The 19,642-nt window shown below is 37.5% G+C and overlaps 1 protein-coding gene across 2 annotated transcripts in view; it reads right to left on the bottom strand.

The window, feature by feature from the left end:
• OSBPL10 (oxysterol binding protein like 10) overlaps positions 1 to 19,642 on the bottom strand; it is a 124,903-nt gene that overhangs the window by 85,455 nt on the left and 19,806 nt on the right. For both annotated transcript variants that reach the window (XM_037386535.1, XM_037386534.1), the window contains exons 2-3: positions 4,979 to 5,154; positions 3,195 to 3,274 (exon numbers count right to left, since the gene is read on the bottom strand). In XM_037386535.1, coding sequence (XP_037242432.1) covers positions 3,195 to 3,274; positions 4,979 to 5,154 — 256 coding nt within the window. The remainder of the gene's footprint in view (positions 1 to 3,194; positions 3,275 to 4,978; positions 5,155 to 19,642) is intronic.

Raw genomic sequence — 19,642 nt, 5'->3', positions numbered from 1 at the left:
GCTTTTGATCACCTACTTTTATAGAGAAAAGCAGAGAGAAGCTTTAAAACTTGTACATGAAATCCAAGTTGGCACTATAAGCAACACTAAAGTCAGGGGAAATCTGCCTCTCAGATAATACTCTAATCCTGAGAAGACAGAAGGGGAAAAAGGAAAAAAAAGTGTATTGAAAAACAAGAGACACAGGTTGTCAAAAGAAAGGTCCCTAGGAACAGGTAAGGATGACATTGCTTCAAGTACAGTACATTTCTGGAGTAAGAAGCAGACTCACCTGTGGTCTCATCTAAAGAACATTAATTCCCAGCATTTTACTTTCTGGACTGTTAAGCTTAAATATACAGAAGATATAAATTCTCTATTTGCTCTGTGGCTTACAGAAGTGGAGAATTAAGAGTGCTTCACTAACAAACATATCAAGTGAAAAGTGACCTAGTCTGATTTTACATGTAGACTTGTAACACAGAACTTAGTATAAAATAGAAATGCTGAAGAAAATGAAAATATTTTTCTAAGTGGATGCAAGCTAACTAAAATGTACGACTGGCTGTACCAACCAAAATGCATCTATACTCCAGCTTCCTAAGCCAAGTTTCTGTAACTCATCAGTCTTCTAAGAAAAACGCAGTAATGCTACTCCTGCTGCATGAAACAAGAGGTTGTTTGGTTCCTCAGTTATGTATGCCCATCCACCCCCTCTCAGTCAAGGAAATCCTTTTCTTTTCTTGCATGATAAGTCTAGGAACCAGAAGAAAGCACAGAAGTGGTAGGTCACTATGCAAGGGTACGAGAACAAGTCTGGAGAGATGCTCCCCATTCTAAGTCCTTCCTGTTTTTAAGAGCTGCGTGTTAGATTTTCTGTGACAGATGCTGTCTTTGTATTTAATAGCCTCCCACTCACTTAGTCAAGGCTTTCTAGTGACATTTTCCCTTTCAAATACTTTTCAAATCTATACACACTTTTGGCATCTAAAGCATCCCATAATAATCTCTTTTTCATTCTCACCTTTTATTTTGAATCTGTTCTCTGCTCATTTTCTTTGAGGTGTTAATATTGATATTAACAGCTAGCAAATAATTCCTATTCAGCCACTCCAGAGCACTCATTAACATGCTACTTCCCTGATTTGCCCCTTCTCATCCCATCATCAGAAAAAAAAAAGAAGAAAAAAAAAAAGGAATAAAAAAAAAAAAAGGAATAAAAAAAAAAAAAGACTCCACTGTAGGCAAGTTTTGTCACACTGTTCATTCTGTAGAGAATAACAACAGAAGTGATGAAAAGTACTTTCCCCCACTCCAGTGTTTCTGTTTCAGAAATGGAAGGGGACTAATAAAAGTATTTGAAACAAGCATACAACAGAGCAGTCACGGTATTTTCCCCTTTGTTCTCTGCTTCTTTCCCAATAATTCCTAAAATTCTATTTGCTTTTTTTAGAGCACTACTAATTGCCAGACATTTTCACTGTTATAATGCTACAATTTTTCTCTTGACATACTAATTAATTCAGAGCCTATCAAAATATGTAGATACTACTACTACTGCAGGAGCTCAACATGGAGAGGCAGTATGAAAAATTCTGAACATAAATTATTATTAAATGCAACAGTTTTTTACCTAAGCAGGAAAAATGATCCAAATTTCACTTACAAAAAGATCAGCTTCAACTCAATTACTGCCACTCCAGAATTAATCTCTACAGAATTATTTACCAGAAGCAGGCAAAAGGAGAAAAAACAAACCCACTACTAAGAAATATTAGCAAATGTAGAGTGTAGAAGTATAAGAACCAGTATGCCATTGCACAAGTCTCTGACATTATACATACCGAACAACAGTTCTACCTTGTCACGTTACATTGCAGGTACTAAACATTTACATGTGTTCAAGAAATGACTAGAAAACTTGTTGAGGAATAATTCATTGATGGCAACTGAGTGTAAAAAGTTACCATCTCTATCTAGTGCAGGAAATCCCTGAGCTGTAAATCGACAGCAACTGTAAGCATATCCTGAACAAGTGGAGTTGCACCTTTCTGAATAGTAGTGGGCCACAGCTATATAAAAACCATAATTAATCGCCATGCAGAAGAATTGAAGAAGTACCAAAATACTGAAGTTACTTATTCTCCTTCAAAAAGAGTGTGATTTTCTCTTCCTGACAAGTCCACATCATTCAAAAAAAAAAAAAAAAAGAACAAAAAACTGGTTTTATTTTACTTCACACATTCAATGAATATCAGCCTCCTCAAAATACCTTCCATCTTTTCAAAGACAGTCAGGATCATGACTTCGACTGCAGTTAACATAAGACTGATATTTTCAACATCTTGGGGCAGGGGAGGAATCCTTTCTGCTTGCAGTTACACGCACTTTTTTTTTTAATATAGCAAATAATTAGTCATGAGGAAAGGAATTTTTTTCGTTCTTGTGAAGGTATCATTAGAAGTGCTTAAAGAACTTAAGAACTTTATTTTTAGTGAGTTAGTATTAACACCAAAAGCATACATAAAATAAACACAATACTCATTTTTTCCTAATAGAGTTTTTTGTTTGTTTGCTTTTAATATCTCCCACTTCCAAAGTGCATTCTCATTTAAAGAAACTCATGTCATTTCTACTTAGAGGCAGGAGACACCCTCAACCCATTGTTCTGCTGTTTTTAAAAGTCCAAACATTTTTTTACCTGTCCAAAATAATTATCTGCTTGAGGACAAGAATTCTGACATCACTTTCAAAGAGAAATACGCAATATAAATCTTCATATTATGACCTCTTTCAGATTTGGTAAAGAAGCTAGAGTGACCACTGCTAACATCTATCTACCTGAAGCTTCTCTAATAAAAGCCATTAAATCTTATAAAATTAAATAAAACTAGAATCAGTTAACACTTTTAAATACTAATCAGGACATCACACAGATATTTATTAATAAACTGTTGATCCATCCACTCACTTAACCATGTATTGACAGCATCCAAAATTAACTTCTCATAAATAGGACAATGGTTATTTGTTCAGACTGCCCAATTGACTTAAGCCTGCTCCAGTTAGTGACAAGTTACAGCTTGCTGCTTTTACTCATGAACTTCTGAACGTCAGCCCACTAACTACAGCAGCCAGTCTATCACCCAGATCATGCTGCTCTTCACCCACACCGCTCAAAGTATAACAGTTACTTCTCCCGCGTAATTATTTACCTTAGAATTACCTTCCCTGTGATGTATGGCACAGAATCGAAGCTGAGTTATCCAGTATTGTTTCTCCTTTGCATCAGCAGCTAGAACAGAAACAAGAAAATAGAGAGAATCACAAATAAATTGACATTCTTTTTTTTGCGGGGGGTGGGATTATTTATTGGTTAGGATGCACTATAAGTTCTAATTTATGACACTTAATTTAAGTAAGTTTTTCAGTACAACACGTCTAAACCCCAGCTTAAGATGCTGTGGCCAGTTGGAAGATATAAGCTTATGTTCATAAGTTATCTCCGCCAAGAGTTATTAAAGGCAGAATTACCTCAAGATTACTTTTTTTTTTTTTTTTTTTTTGCTAAATTTTAAATCTACTTTTGTTTTACTCATCTCTCTTTGTGGAGGACAAGGACCACAGCATAGCATTTAAATCAGTAAAACCTCTACACTCAGGCTGTCCATTAGCTACTAGACAAGCTACCAGTTCCCCAAATACCCAAGTACTTCTGTTTTAATGCGGTTCAACTAAACCTCTCTTTAAACCTGTGTCATTGGCATGCAACTTAAAGACACAAGAATAAAACCCACAATTTTCCCCATGTGTCTTTAAAAAACAGCTTTAAAATTATTGAAAAGGTTGTCTGCAGTCTATATTAGGTGGCTCCTGTGCAGTGTTAGAAGTCTATTTAAGAGAGAGGTTTGGTTTTGGTTTTAACAAACCACTACAGTAATCCTAATTAAGAATACCAATACAGAGTGGGTAATTTTAGGAAATATTTTCTCTTACTTCCTCTGCTGTTAAGTATTTCAATGGTTACTGACTCAGCATTAAAAGTATTTACTGATTTGAATCAAATTCATAGATCTCATGAAATTAAAAGCAGCATACTGTATTTAATGATCTCAAGTAATTGGAAAAGCATAATGAAACAACAAGTAGTAATGATTTCTAGCTGTGCAAATTCCAAAACATTTTTACTGAAACTCTCCCTGATTGTTCTTGTGTTTCAGTTCTATGTATAAAACAGCAACACACTGTACCACAGGGGAGTCCTGCATGCTCTGTCCTGCTAGACAACTGATAAACTGTGGTCAGAATAAAACTAACATAAATTTAAACTTTTGTTACACTGTGTTACATGTCACCTTTTCTTAATATCAGGGGTTTTTATTAATTAGGTTGATATGAAATTGACCAATTGAAAATATCTTAGAATCAGAACATTGCTTTTTTTTGCAGCACCCTCACCACCTTCTAACTTATATTCTTTCTTACATTTGGGAGCAAGGGAAGGTAAAATTTTATGTGAAAGGTTAATTCAATTAATCCAAGACTGACAAGAACATAGTATCTTCCACAAGAACAGCCTCCCACTGGCATTTTTCCCTTCTCTGACCCATCAGCAGATTCATTACTGCAGGATGGTGGCAGGGGAGAACAATATTAGAAATTAAATGCTATGCCATGGACAGCAATGAAAGCAGTTTTTTCTGCCTTTGGAAACAAGCAAGATATACTATACAACCAAAATGCTACAATAACAGTTTACAGAAGGCATCTTGAGGTATCTTGAAGCCCTGAAAGTCTATATATTTTAAATTCACACTTACTTAACTCCAGAGTACTCTTCCACAGTGTTTTATAATATAGTATGTAACAATATAGCTGTATAACCACTACTTTCTGATAGTATAGGGAAGTAAAAGAGAAATGAGATATGGGAGAAGAGATGCAGAAGTGGAAATGGGAGAGAAGAATGACTCAGCTGGCTCTTTAGGAAGCACTGTACCTCTCAGCTTATACATTTCTCCATTAGCAGAGTAGACTACCAACATGTGTGGCACTTCATCACTAGGCAATATCACAGCTCCAGCTAAAGACAAGGTTCCTCGTGGCTTCTGGTTTTTACTTTGCTCATTCACGAAATACTGCAGAATCCCTGTCTCAAAGTCCAGCACAAAGTACCTGTTCAAAGAAATTGCAAGCGTATAGTATCTCTGTTAAGAGCTTTCACACATTTATTTAAAGAGCAGCATAGACTGATCTTAAATCAAGACAATAAACCAATGAGGTTGAAGACATTTTTGTAATAACACAACTTTATAAGGTACTCTTGATCATTAGGTTTGGTTTTTCAAGGCCATGTCTGAACTATTCTTTTACTCATGTTTCTTTCAGATTAATGGTAAGTTTCACATACAAGACAAAATTATGGAAAGGAGTTTTTAATTGAAGAGGTTCTGCTGTAGTAGTACAAGACTGCTTCTTTTGGGGAGTCTTGATCCCTTCCCTTTTTTTTTCCTCCATTTGTAACCCTGAAAGACATGGTAATTCCCCAAACTAGTCTTTGAAAAGAGGACACTTTTCTGCAGAGGGGTGAGCACAATTAAAGATGCCATGGTATTTTCATTTTTGTGATAATGTTTCACATACAGATGTTGAGTATAATTCTGAAAACTTGCCAAGGGAATTGAACAGTCTGTTCCCAGGTAGGTAGGAAGTATGGACACCAATGTATAAGAAAACAATTAGGATAAGAGAGAAGTGAAGTCTAAATTCTATTTAGCAATTTTGCTAACAAATTCTAACAAGGAAGTAACATTTTTACTGGTGATCATATATTTAGGATCAGGAAATAGTCAGTGAAAATCTAGTAGCCACAAAGATTAAAAAAAAACTTTAGACGAACACAAGCCATTCCACAATAAACCAACTGCTAGGACTGCCAGATCATAGAAACAAAAATAAACTAATTGCATTGTCCAAGTGCACTACATGAAAACGAAGATGTTTCACACTTAGTGTGCCAGTCTCAAGAGCAGGAAACATAATTCCCTTCGCCCAATAAACCTATCTTTCAGAGCAGCACAGATTTTAAATCCGATCTCCTGTGGAAATTATCTATGCTATTAAACTAGAAAACTATTTCAACACTACAACTCTTTGTCAAGAGGGGACAGACAGCAACCTCCTGGCTCACATGAAGGACAGTTTGCTATGACTTCCAATAGACTAGAAGCGAAGATCACACGAATGCAATTACTCCCTCAGTTTCTACTAAAAATATAGCCCCAACAATCTGGCTAACACCACTGACACCGGCATTGGGAATGCGTACTACTTGCTACTGTTCTTCTAGATATGATTAGCATAAGTCACAAAAATTTGTGTACAATATTTCAGAAGCTGTGATATTGAGACTTCTATAGCTTTGTACACCCCAAATTTGCTCGTCACTACAAAGAAAAGGACTAGAGAAATGGCAAGCTGAGTATCAACAACCACAAGGTTTTCAACAGTAGAGTTAAAAATAAGGAGGACCCAAATGGTAATTGCCAATATTTCAGAAGATTACCTTATTGACTTGTATTACACCAGTAAATAACTTTCCTGTTTTGTCTGAAAGTAAACGATTTTACAATACTGCTCTCCCACTTACAAAGCATTTTTCCTCTTAAAGTCCTTAGTAGGGAAAGATGATGCACTTTACTGCAGGTGAAAACAGCAAAACTGGAAAACATACAATTAAAAAAAGTCAGACTTGCACACTTCATAGTAAATTTTACTTTCACTCAGTCTCACTTTTCCTTGTCCATTTTAGGAATATTTGTTACATATTCAGCAGGAAAAGCAGAGCACTAGACAGAAGTGATGCCATGCTCCTGAGAAAATGATACGGCACCTTGACCCTACAGCTAGTGCAAGTTTTCAGCAACCTCTTTGGGTTTAGGAAACAGGTCTAGGCTTTATATGCAGTGATGTTAATTCTGAGTCTGTGCCATCCTCATCATAACTTCATTGTCCTTTTATTGTTCAGGTACAAGTAACTTATTGTAGCCTTTGTCAATCAAGCCATCTTTTATGGGTTACTATCACGGAAGTCATCATTGTGGCTACTGCAGTACAGCTCTGCAATTAATGAAAGGAGGAACAACGGGGGGGAACAGGGGGGAACGGGGGGGCAAGAAAAATCATCTTTCCTTCTCCTATCAAGACCAAACGATTTGGGAAAAAAAGTTCCTCTGAATATATTAGAACAGAAACTATTGAGTTACATAAACACTACAAGCCCTTCAACTCAGAAACCTTTGCATGCTAGGCCAGCAAAGCACACCCAGAATGACTAAGATCCATAAAGATGGGCTTTGCATTGCCATAAAGCTACCCCAGGGAAAGAAGCAGCCGTTTGAGTACCAAATACACCTCCACCAGCATAGTGACATCCAAGAACAGTGACTTCTGCAAATCCACATACTTCATCAGACAGCATCCTTCCATCCTTGTTAACACACTACAGCAGTAGCATTAACTTGACTTTCTAGCCAACATAACCTATATTATGTACAGTCTCAGAAAAACAGAACATTATCGTTGGCCTTGTACCTTCAGTTTTCAGTACTTGTGAGGATGTCTTAGTTGCCTGTAAAAGCATTCAACGTTTCCAGTACAACTCAAGCAGTAATCTTGAGAAAGAAAGAAGTAACCAGTTCTTACAAGCCTTTGCATTGCCTTCTTCCAAGTATCCTGCCTTCTTTCTTGTCCCAGATTTCCATGTTTTTTTCCACGTCTGCCAACTTCAAAAGCCACAAGAGAAAGGAGAACTACCTACAGAAACCTGAGTCCCAACTGTCCAACAAAAACTAGTTGTGTCAACAAAATAGCTTTCCTGCGACTTTGGAAAGTTCAGGAACTTTTCACAGGCATCCTGACCATGACACTGCTCATATCACACAGAACCACGTATTTGTTTTTCAAGTGTTAAGGTTCTATGCACAACTCCCCCATTCACCTTTCACACAGTAGTGCCACAGAAAAAGACACAGACAACTACAGCCTCACAAGAAAAGCAGGGTGATAATGCACTTTGAAAACTGTTAAAAGGGTAGGAAAAGCCTTGAGAAGGAATAAGGAATTCAATGTCAATTCAAGCAGCACACGACTTCACACAAACAAGGAGGGGAAGGAGGAACAGAAAGAGACAGAGGAAACACAAGCAGCTTTCAAAAACATTTTCTTGCATCACAAACCAAGTGATGAAGACTCAGTTCAAACCATGACAAAAATGAATTAAAAATGGAGACCAGATTCTTTCATTAACTGAGGGTGGAAAAGCATTATATATATAAAGCAGAAGAGAAGTAAGAGAATGGCACGTGCCCCGTTTTACAAGCCCCATGTAACTGTATCAAAAGGACAGGGATATCTTTTAACCCGAGTTCCAAAAGCCATTCGTTCTGCACACCAGGGAATCAACAGCACTAACCTCTCTAGAACAGATTAATTTGCCACCTTCTCCTGTATTTCTCTACTGGCCTTGCTCACAGAACACACATTTACCCATGATATCATATCTCTGTAATTAATTTACAGATTCACACTGACGAAAACTAACATACTCTTTAGAGAACAGTCAGGTAGGAGGTAGCAGAGTCAAGTCATGTTGTACTAGACATACAAACAGTCAGTGCTGTGCAGAAATGATGAAATAACTTAGTGACAGACACTTCCAAAAGACAGCTAAATGTTTCTATTATTCCAAAACTGGACAAAAGCATAATTTTCGTGGGGTTTTTTACACTAATATTTACTAAAAGATTTCATCAATGGTAAGCTAGAAAACTACTGCTTTAACACATTTCAAGTGTTTTTAACAGCTTAAGCACTGTTCAAAGTGGACTTTAAAATTGCAGGTAAGAAAGCAGGCCATTCCACAAAAGAAAAGCCTTAGTCAATGATTTCTCGCTTTAAACTCAGATTAGTTTGGCGACTACAGGATTCCTGCTCCTCTGGTCCAGCTTCCCTCAAGCTCCCGGGACATTCACCAGGATACTCTCCTCTGCCATTCCAACCAAATGCAGATACTTTACCAACCGGTATCAATTACAAGATTAAACATTCAACTGCACTCAGTGAACTAGAATTTTATTGCTGTTCTGTCAATTTAAAAAGAAAAAAACAGATCAAAACACAACAGTCTGACATCTCCAGAATTTTTTTTAAGTTACTCAGGAGTTTGTCAATATGGCCTGATGACATTTTATTTCTATTTTACTTCCTATATTTCAAAATCAGCACTCTCTCAGAAGCTAACCTCAGTACCCTAAGTCCTATAATTTCTGTAACTATCTATCTTAATTAAAACACTCATCATGTTTCATTCCTATTCCCTTTATCCATTCACCTCAACAGCCATTAAAAAACAAAAAAAAAAAAAAAAAAAAAGGTCAAGCAGAACAAGTATGACATATTAGGAAGCATAACTATGTTGCATTCTGAATTCTTGGAGGAGAGTCAAACACTGAACCAATAAGTTATTTCAACTGGATTTTGCATTCACTGACATGAGCATTTATTATAGCAATAATTATAACATTAAAGTAATTTATGGTGTTACAACAATTTAGTATTAGTTCTCCATTCAAGAAGAATTTAAGAAAAAACGACGACTATGGTTTAAAAAGTGATAAAATGCTGGTAGTATAGTAGGAGATGAAAATTGTCTACCATCAGAGCACGTCAACAGAGAACAGCAACTATACAGGCTTTTCAAGAGAAAATTTGACATTTCCAACACTATTCCAGTTTGAGACAATAAAAGGAAAATCTAAAAAATTTAAAAACACACCCAAAAATATCAGAAGTGCCCAGTATAAACATTTCCCATGTATTTTCCTCACCTCACTGGATTTAAGAATTATCATTTTCCCACTTTCAGTCAAATTAGGTCCATATTGTCCAGTGGAAATGCACACTTTAAAAAAAAAAACCAACAAACCAACCAAAACTTTTCTAGGCATTTTGGCATTCAACTGTACATCCGTAACATGACACACTGCTCATCAAAGCAGTCACTCAGATGGCAAGTCTGTAATGTACCCAGAAGTATGTTCCCAGCAGAAAAAACACGTCTTAAAATAACTTCCTTTTCCTCCCTTATTCTGAACACATTTCAGAAGCCAACTATCTGAAAATAAGTCTTCACTACTCTGTAATCCCAGGAAGTTTTCAAGGTAGGGCTGCCAAATCTTCCCATTGTGTAACGTATTCCCAGTGATCTGAACTCTCCCCACACCCTCCTTCCCCACTACCTTATGTCAGTTTTCTGGACCAGGTTTTATATAACTTCCAGTTTGAATTCATAACATGATAGAGATCTTTTCTATTAAGACTTTTGCAAGTGGGCAACCACAGTCCCAGTCAAATCTTTAACTATGGACTCAATCTGCTAAAGAACTCACCTCTTTTGGAAAGTAGCATTGTATTGATTACTTCCTTGGGTTCAGAAACCAGCCTACATTGGAATCCACGCTTCATAGTTGGACTGTGTCTATCCCAGAGCTCAACTTTTCAAAATTGGTATGGATGCCCAAATACTGCACAGCAGCATAGACAAATCCTTTGACTGAAGACAGAATTTTCCATAATCTCCAAACAGTAAAATGATTTTCATTATTTGATGGATGGAGAGGCACTCTGGGTTTCTACAGCAGGCTAGCCCTGGTTTCAGCTTTTTGGAGTTTTTCCCCCCCAGTTACTTTCTTATCGATGGACAGAGGAGCTTTTCTCTCTAAACACTTCAGCTCTTCCACAGACACCTTTTCTCCCAAACCAGTCTCACAACATGTACTTTATGGTCTACTTTTTCTTTTGCTTTAGCCGTAAAAATGCAAGCTGTTCAGACAAAAAAACATTCATTTGAAACAGCAGTCTTCACCTTGATTTAAAACCTTGATAGGCAACATCACCTTCCCTATCATGTCAGAAAAGTAACAACTCATATATTGCCCCTTCTCAGACTGCTGAATTTATTATTCCAGACAATGCGACAAATACTATGCTCCACTACATACTTCAGGATCAAATTAGCTCAAGAAGCAGCTCACCAACAGAAGAATGACACTACCCTCTCCTTCTATCACTTTTTTCCTTGATATTTTCTGAGTTTCCAAACACATTTTCCTTTTGCTCCATTCCAATTTTCCTCCAGTCACTGCCAGGACATGTTTTTTAGTGATTCCATAATCCTCAGAAAGAGGACATCTTCAAGAATAAAGAATCAAATTATTCTATAGTTATCTGGTTTTTTATTTAATTAAAAAAATAGTCAAGAATTATAGGATAGAAAGTAAATTACTGTGTCAAAGAAAGGCAAAGTTTATGGTTCCAGTAACTGAATGAAATGTCACACAGAAACTTTCTGTTTTAGGAAACTGTATCTTATTAGGCCATCTTGGAGACGACATTTATGCAACTACTTGATTCTTCTTTTTCCCCTTTTACCTTGAGCCATAAGATTAATGGAATTATTTGTGCCAGTAAAGAAAGCATGGCATACATACTTGACAGTCAAAGATTTTATCATTAAATGACAACCTTAGAGATGATCTTTAAAGACAGGTGGTTGGGAGAACATGCTTACATTTCAGTAACTGCTTAACATCCTTTATGCATTGAGGTTCCTCAATTTATCATTTTCTAACATAAGAAAATGTAAGAACTGCAGTATTCATTAAAAGCTCTACCAGCTTTGGGTATCTCTGAATGAAAACTGTATTTTTCACACAGTAATTTCTCTGCATTATCAGTCAAGCTGAACAACAATTTGCTGGACATTTTTAGTGTTCCGCATCTAAAACAGAGGTAAGAAATAGAGGAAGTGTTATCCACAGCTAATAGACAGACTGCTTGTTTCTGATCATCATGCCCTCCATGATTTTAACATCCACAGAACTCTCACACAAATAAAATCTTGAAAAATCTCCCTTCCTGTTTTGTCAAGCCCCAGTCAGTCTTTTAAGTTCACAAGCAAGCCTGCTTTGCAAACCAAAATGTTACCTCTTCCTCAGCATCTGCAGAAGCTACAATTGCTACCAACCAGTTCATCATTTTATCAACTTCTGCTTGCCATGTCAGTTACACTCAACAGCCTGAAATTCCATATAGTCAGCCACAGACATGCTGCCCAAATTTTATTTAAGTAAAAAGAGACTACAATAAGGATAAGTATTAATATTACTTTTCTGATTTCAAATTGAGCTGCTTAGGTGTTACTTCTGAGAACCCAGGGAGAGAAAATAGGCTTTAAAACAATGTATCCATTTTTACCCATGAGGTTTAAAATTCATACAGATTTGTGGGAAAGTACATCCACCAACTAATCTATGCTTTAGCACAACATGGCCACATTGAGGAGTAACTATTGCAATTTAGGGCCAAACACATAAACAAAAAGGTACACAGTTAAGGTTGATACCAAAAGAGCACTTACTGCTCACAGCCCACCAAGCCACCTGGCTACCCAATGCTACTTCGTGTCATTTAGTAGTACTTGCCACCCTTCCTATTCGTTCGCTCTAAATTCACTACTGCTTAATAATTAAGCAGACTCCATTTTTTGTATTGCAGATCAGACAGTAAAGGCTAGCAGTGACATAATGGGGGGGAATAAATAGGCCAGTGCAATCTTAATTCTGGCAATGTTATTATCCACCTTGATTCAGGTCACAGATTAAAAACAGAGCTTCCAGATAGGAAAATAAATTTCTTTTGTAAAAAAAATAACCATGATCTAAACCAAAACAAGAACAGAGTAATTCCATGTAATTTCTAATAATTTGCATGTAATGAAAGAACATTGAGCTTTAGGAAGACACACTTTCTGTGATTCTAAAACAAGATACAGGAAACCTAGCAGAGACAACTAATTACGCACAACAACTCCATTCCCCATCTGAGAGGAAGGCAGTGCTCTGTATGACACAAGACTGCTGCTAAATTGGTTCTCACTGAAGCCAGGTCCACAGTGTAGTCATTTCCAGTCATTTGGGCACCAAAATAAAGGAAGCTAGCTGGCTTACCCTCTCTCAATCGCCCGACACCTTTCCACCCTTATCCAGGAGCAAGACGTTGCTCCTCGGAGAAAATAAAATTACAGAAAACTGCTTCGGAACCTGTATGGACAACTGCTTCTGTGCTCCAAGTCTTCATGCAGTATTTGTCTGTCCCAACTAGCAAAACAAAAAAAACCCAAAAAACCAAACAAACCCCCCCCCCAAAAAAACCCCACCAATAAACAAGGCAGCTATCAGAAATCAAGCTCTTAATTTTCTTCTGTTTTTCCAAAACCTAGCCAAAGTGGGTTTTACATTAAGATGTTTAGATATCACTTAGTCTTCCCAAGAGGATGCAAAGGATGCATAAATTTTGCTTAGTCAAGGAATATTCTAGTTGGAAACTACCTTAAGTCTATCCAACTGTAACGAGGACTTATAAACAAACTAAGTGAGAAGCAGTAAGTAAATGAGAAAACCTGACACATTTGCTTTCATTACCATAACAAATCACCTACAAAAAAGTAACTAAAGATTGGGGGGATAAGTAAAAATTGGAAAAAAATAATCTTGAGTTTCTTCCCCAAAATAAAGAAAATAAAATGAGACATTCAATTATGTCTGGCTTGTGAAATCAGCTTTTCCATATTAATATTTGTAATTCTCTCTAGTCACATTAGCAGTGGTCAAAACTGCTGCTGAGCAAACAGCTGCATCGCCACAGTTTTAAACATCTCCTAAAACTATGTCAGCCATGCCAGGAATCTTATTGCCTATTCTTTTCTGTAACAAAAAACCACACCAGAATTGTAAGCGGTACAGAAATACCTGACCTTCCATAAAAACATGTCACTTCTTTGCTTGACACTTTCTGCAACGAGTTCTGTAAAATTTGACAGGTTTGGCAAGGATGCTTCACATCAAAAATTGCCTAGTGTCTAGCATCAACTCATTTTCCACAAAGTTCTTGCAAAATACAGTATGAAATAAACATTTTAGAAGATAGCCTAAATTACCAAAAATACAACTCTCCAACAAGCTGGATGAGAAATTCAGGAAGTCTGAAATGCTGAACCAAAGGCTATATACCATGTACGTTAAACACCCTAAGAAAATGTAAGCATCTCACAGACCTATTTGAAGGAAAGCAATCAAAAAGAAGGCAGCGCTGAATGAAGCCACCGTGAACACAGCTGCTCAGAGCTTTAATGAGTCCAACAGTGACTGACACCATTATATATCAATTCTTTCAACAGTCTTGATTTTAAGTAGGGACACACACACACACACACAGAGAATACATTTCCAGGAAGGTCATATATGAAGACAGATCAATAATGAAGTGAGATTTGACCAAAGGCAGTATTTAACAGAGATTTCTGTCCACTACTTACCATATCCTGCAGAAGACTTCACAGACTGAAAAGAGATGTGACCTTAGCTTTGTCCTTCTGATACTTGCTATTACAACATCCACAAATTAATAAAATATGCCCATTTGAAACCTGGTTCTCATGCAACATAATGAGAGAGTAGCAAATTCAGTCACCTAATAGAATGCCCCCACAACACACACTCAACAGGGAGCCTGGAATTGCTGGCTTTGTATCAGCATTATCACACAACACACTTTAAAGAAAACCACATTCACTGAATTTGTGTGAGTCAGCCAGGTCTGAACCACAATTTTATCTCAAAATCCTATTATCCATAATCCAAATTCTCTACAATTTGCAGCTTCTAAGTTATGGCAATCCCAAACATACACATCCCCAAAAAAGACTGCTGAGCAAAAACCATCTATTCAGTTGAAATACCCCCACATCCCTCTCCTTTACCTTCAGCAACCAGAGCCTGCCCTCTGAACTACATTGAGGCAGACAGATACTATTACTAGACAGACAGAAAATGCAGGAAGGAAGCAGTAAACCCTTACACACACACAACCCATGTCTACTACACAAAATCTTGCACTGGCCCCATCCTAAAGTTTCATATCACTTCCCTCTTATGGTGTACCAATGATGAATCAAACCCTTATTTGCAGAGGTAAAGTTGGTTTATGTTTCTCTGACTTGTGCCTCTCAACTCTTCCTCCCTCTTCCCCAACAACTTGTCGTTCTCATTGGTAAGAATTAACCCTAACTCAACCCAGCACTACTGTTATTGCATATTATGTTCCAGCTAGGGGAGGCACCTTCATACATCACACGTCTGCAGATTTTTAGAGCTCTCTTTTGCTGTCAAGAATTACAGACCGTATACAGAAAAGCACTCAGCTGTGAGACAACCAATATGACCCTGAGTTTTTATGCCAGACCTGAAGTTAGTTAGAATTTCACCTAGAGACAAAATACTTTCAGGGACTGAAATATTAATGAAACAAATAACAAAGGCACAGAGGGTGACCCTGAACAACACTGAGGCTGAGGAAGAGACAGTTGCTGGATGACAAACCAAGAGATGGCCCAAACACCTCCAGGTGGGAATATCCAACTGTTCAAGTAATCAGACCACAAAACAGACTGCAAATAGAAGTAGCTCAAATTGCAAGACTACTCTAGCTTCAATTAGAGTAGCTGTAGAGTAGTTCAGCTACTGTAAGTGCTGCTTTTCACTCAATTAACAAGAGAATGGGAATTAGGAGTATCAGTCAAGTGGTATCTTGAACCAGCTACACAGCCAAAAGGAGCCTGTTATCTCTGCCCAAAGTATTTGGGCTGCATGTCTCCAAGCTAAAAGCCAGAGAAATTATCTACATAGGTGAACCCTCATGAGTCTGTTCCTCACAGGTTGATATGGTCCCATGCACAATAGTAACAGCATGTAGTGCTAAGTCAGAGAAATTCAGGGAGCTGACCCGCACATAAATAAAAAGTGGTACATGTCAATGCAAGTACATTGGCCCTTGGAGTTATTTCCAATTCATTTTTACTGCTTACTGGAAAACAAGGTTGCTTTAAGACAGACTGTAAAAACTCCAAAGTCAGAAGGGTGGTATCTTAATTCATGCAACTGAATTGTAAATTCTATGCTATAAAATCTGCACTATTTTATATATAGTAATTATTGAACAAAATAGCTAAATCACTGAACTATCTTCACTGTTAATTAGCTCTTCTCTCATTTTTAATTATAACACATGAAATATAAAAGGCTAGATAGGATTCATAAACTTTCTTAATAAAAAAATGTCACCAAGCTAAAAGTATTCAATAGAAAGATGTTGCTGAAAATTAATTAGAACAGTCACATGTCCTGGTTTATGGGGACAGAACTTCAGTTTTATTATGACCACTCTGCTGCCAACAAGTGAGGGGCAATCTTCAGAGGAAATAGAGGGATGAAGGAGTAGACAAGCAAAACAGTTCAGCAACAGGGTGTGCCAAAAGGTTTTCAGTAAATTTACCTAAAACTAAACAGAAATCTGAAGAATCATTTGACATTACAGTCAAGAATAAAGCGCACTGCTAGCTAGACTTCCAACCACCATCCAGGGCACTCTCCTGCACTGGACCGTATGTACTATAAGCTAATTACTAGGTTAGTGAAAACTGTTTTTTTCCCTACTTCAAAACTAGTTCATCAACATCTTGAACATACCCTTAAAGAAAAAAATTAGTTGGTTACTTCTTCCAAAGTTTATTAGATGACTGACAGAAAACCCAACATCAGACCACAGTTTGACAGTACATTCATATCACGTCTCTTAAGCTACACAGAGCATTATACTTCCTCCTGCTAGTTGCATAGTTTCAGTAGACTAAGCAAGCACGTACTGGAAGCAACAAAGATGTAGCTGGAGTACTTCAAAGCTGGACTACTTGAAAAGAAAGACATCAACACCCAATATATACTTAGTTTAAGATTCTTTCATCCTTTTTGGCCAGGTTAATTTTCTGCCATTTTAATGAGCTGAATTCCATTACCATGTGATCAACAGGACATCAGAGTAATGGCAAAGTAAGAGGGAGTGAGAAGCAATGAGGAGCATGCAAGGAGGTTGTCTCTCTTGTTGACAACATGCTTTTAATTTAGTTAAAGAAACCTTATTAAACCATATCCTCTGAGAGTTATTTTAATGACATAGCGCTTCATTATATTTATCAGCAGGGATAAAACTGCAGAGAATAATTCTGATGCTTCTGTTACTCTCATTAGTCTTTTCTATTTCCAACGCTACTAAGTATTCTAAGTGATGGTGTATGGTCTGAGGTTTAGGGTTTATTTTTCGATTACAGAGGAATAACCATAATACTATTTTTTCTCATTCATTTCTCTTAGACCATATTCTTGACTTCTGTCTTACCACCTGCTAATATAAAAGCCTATTTATATGGAAAAAGTAAACTTACAGGTGAAAATGCAAATCTACTATATACTGTACATTACACACCTTCAGGCATGCTGTGTATAGATAATATATCACTCCTGCTATGCTTAAACGTGACCAGCAGGCAGAAGCAGCACCCTCTTTGTTCCTTCCCGATGTATGAGACACACGTAGGAAGCTCTCCTCTGGTTGTATTATCCTCGAGATACTAGTTCCAGCTTTCCCTAGTCTTCCTGGAAGAGTATATGCCAGAACACTACCACAAGATAATAAATAAAATTCATTCACATAGAGCAAGCAAGAATATTTTGAAATATTCAAAAGTACAGAGAAATCTAAATGAGTCTGTAAAGGCATTCCATCTCCTGTGTGTGCTTTCTCAAAACATATTTTTGCATCCTGTATCTTGAAAAACTTCTGACAGGTAACATTTAAAAATATTAGAAGTCACATTTATTACTGAATACCTGCAGGCTCCAAATCGTAAGCACCAGTAATGCATGGTGCAGCAGGAGAATCTGTTACGTCTGCCTGTTGTCTGCTTCCCTCCATTGCTAGGGATCATCACCCCAGCAGAGCAGCAACCAACCAACTCTACCAAAGTCCTGCTCAGTGAAACTAAAACTGATGGGCTGAAGGCAGATGATAGCGTATAGTTATGCCACATTATGAACAGCAGCAGCTGATGTCAATGACTCACAGCCTCTACTACAATGGTTAAATGAGTGAGGAGGAGCGGTAATGAGTGGTAAAGAAGTGATCAGAAACAAATGATCACTTCCCTCTTCCTCAGAAACTGGTGTGCCAGGCTTGTTGCCAAGTGTGAGCTGCATTTACATTATTTTGGATATCTTGGATTTCCTTCACAAAACACCACAGTTAACTTTACCTCATGTCTACAGCTTGGCTGGTTGTAAAACCTCATCCAGACTTAAGGTTCACCACTGCTCTCTTCTTCCCCCCTTCCTCCCCTGCTGCACGCTCACAACCCATCCCTTGGGTCCTCTCTAGTACTCAAACTTGTGCTCAAACTCAGCGGGAACTAACTTAATTTGCTAGACCAAGGGAAAAAATATAGAAGGAACAGACAGCTGGGAGAGGGTCTTCCCCCATTCAGCAGTGAGGTGGTGAAACAGTGGCTTATCTTCAAGTCTCATGAAAGCAGCTGGTACAAGCTACCACAAAAACAAAAAAGACACCACCTACCAGCTCGACCCAAACCACAAGATACATTCATGCTAATTATATCAGCAGACAACTGGAATATGCAAAATAATTTGTAACTACTAAATCATTATAAAAGCCTACAAAGATACATAAGTGATGCTCATTTTTTCCTCATAACTATGCAATAACTTCTACATTTTCTTCTCCTAATCTGCTTTTCCAACATTGTTGTTTGGAAGAAAGTCAAAGATACTTAATTCTGTACAAGTTGTTGATGTGAGACTCTGGAAGTTAAAACCCTTCCAAAAATTGTATTTAACCTGATCTACACTTGATGCATTTCCATGGATGAAGATTTGGAAATCAGCATAGAATGCAAACAATTGTAAGAGGATGTCTGTGTGAACAACTCCATTCCAGAACTACTTTATGGAAGAAAATACATAAACTAGCTCTGGTACTTCTCAATACATACAATTACTTTATGATCCAGTAAATTAAAAAATAAAAAAAAAGTTTAAACATCAGATAAGAGTCCTTTAACCTCTAAATCACTTACTTTTAGAAACACAATATCTTACACGTTTACACAACAGTCCACAGCAATGGTGCAAAATGAACAGTAACTGTTCCCCAAAAATCTCAATGAATTGTTACATCAACGTAACTGGGCAAAGTGAAAAAAGCTGCCCTTAGAAAACACAAGTGAAAATCAGTTGTAATTTCTCACTCTCCCTCCTTAAGAAAGAATTGCTGATTTACATGTTAAAAACCTCGTTCAGCTGAACTAGCCTTCCCCTATTTGGTGTCATGTCAGACCTACTGCTCTGTCATCTTCATTTCTTTGTTCCCATCAGTGGCCCGTAGCAGTACTCGGCCCTGCATCCCAGAATAGCCTATACGGTAAGAGCTGTGGTTAGCTGAAGAACAATGCAGCCAGCTCAGTCTTTGGGTAGATGAGGAACTTTGCAGCATCACCCATCAAGCAGGAAAGAGATCCGTTTCCTCTGCAGGTACAAGCATTACATGGAAACCACTGGCCAGTATCTCCAGCTGCCTGTGACAGACACACTTGACCCCTAGCCACACTTTGGTTCAGGCTGTTTAAGGAGCAACAGGCCTC

Source organism: Falco rusticolus, chromosome 4 (genome assembly GCF_015220075.1).
Source record: "Falco rusticolus isolate bFalRus1 chromosome 4, bFalRus1.pri, whole genome shotgun sequence".
NCBI lineage: Eukaryota > Metazoa > Chordata > Aves > Falconiformes > Falconidae > Falco > Falco rusticolus.
This window is presented reverse-complemented; position numbering and strand designations above follow the sequence as displayed.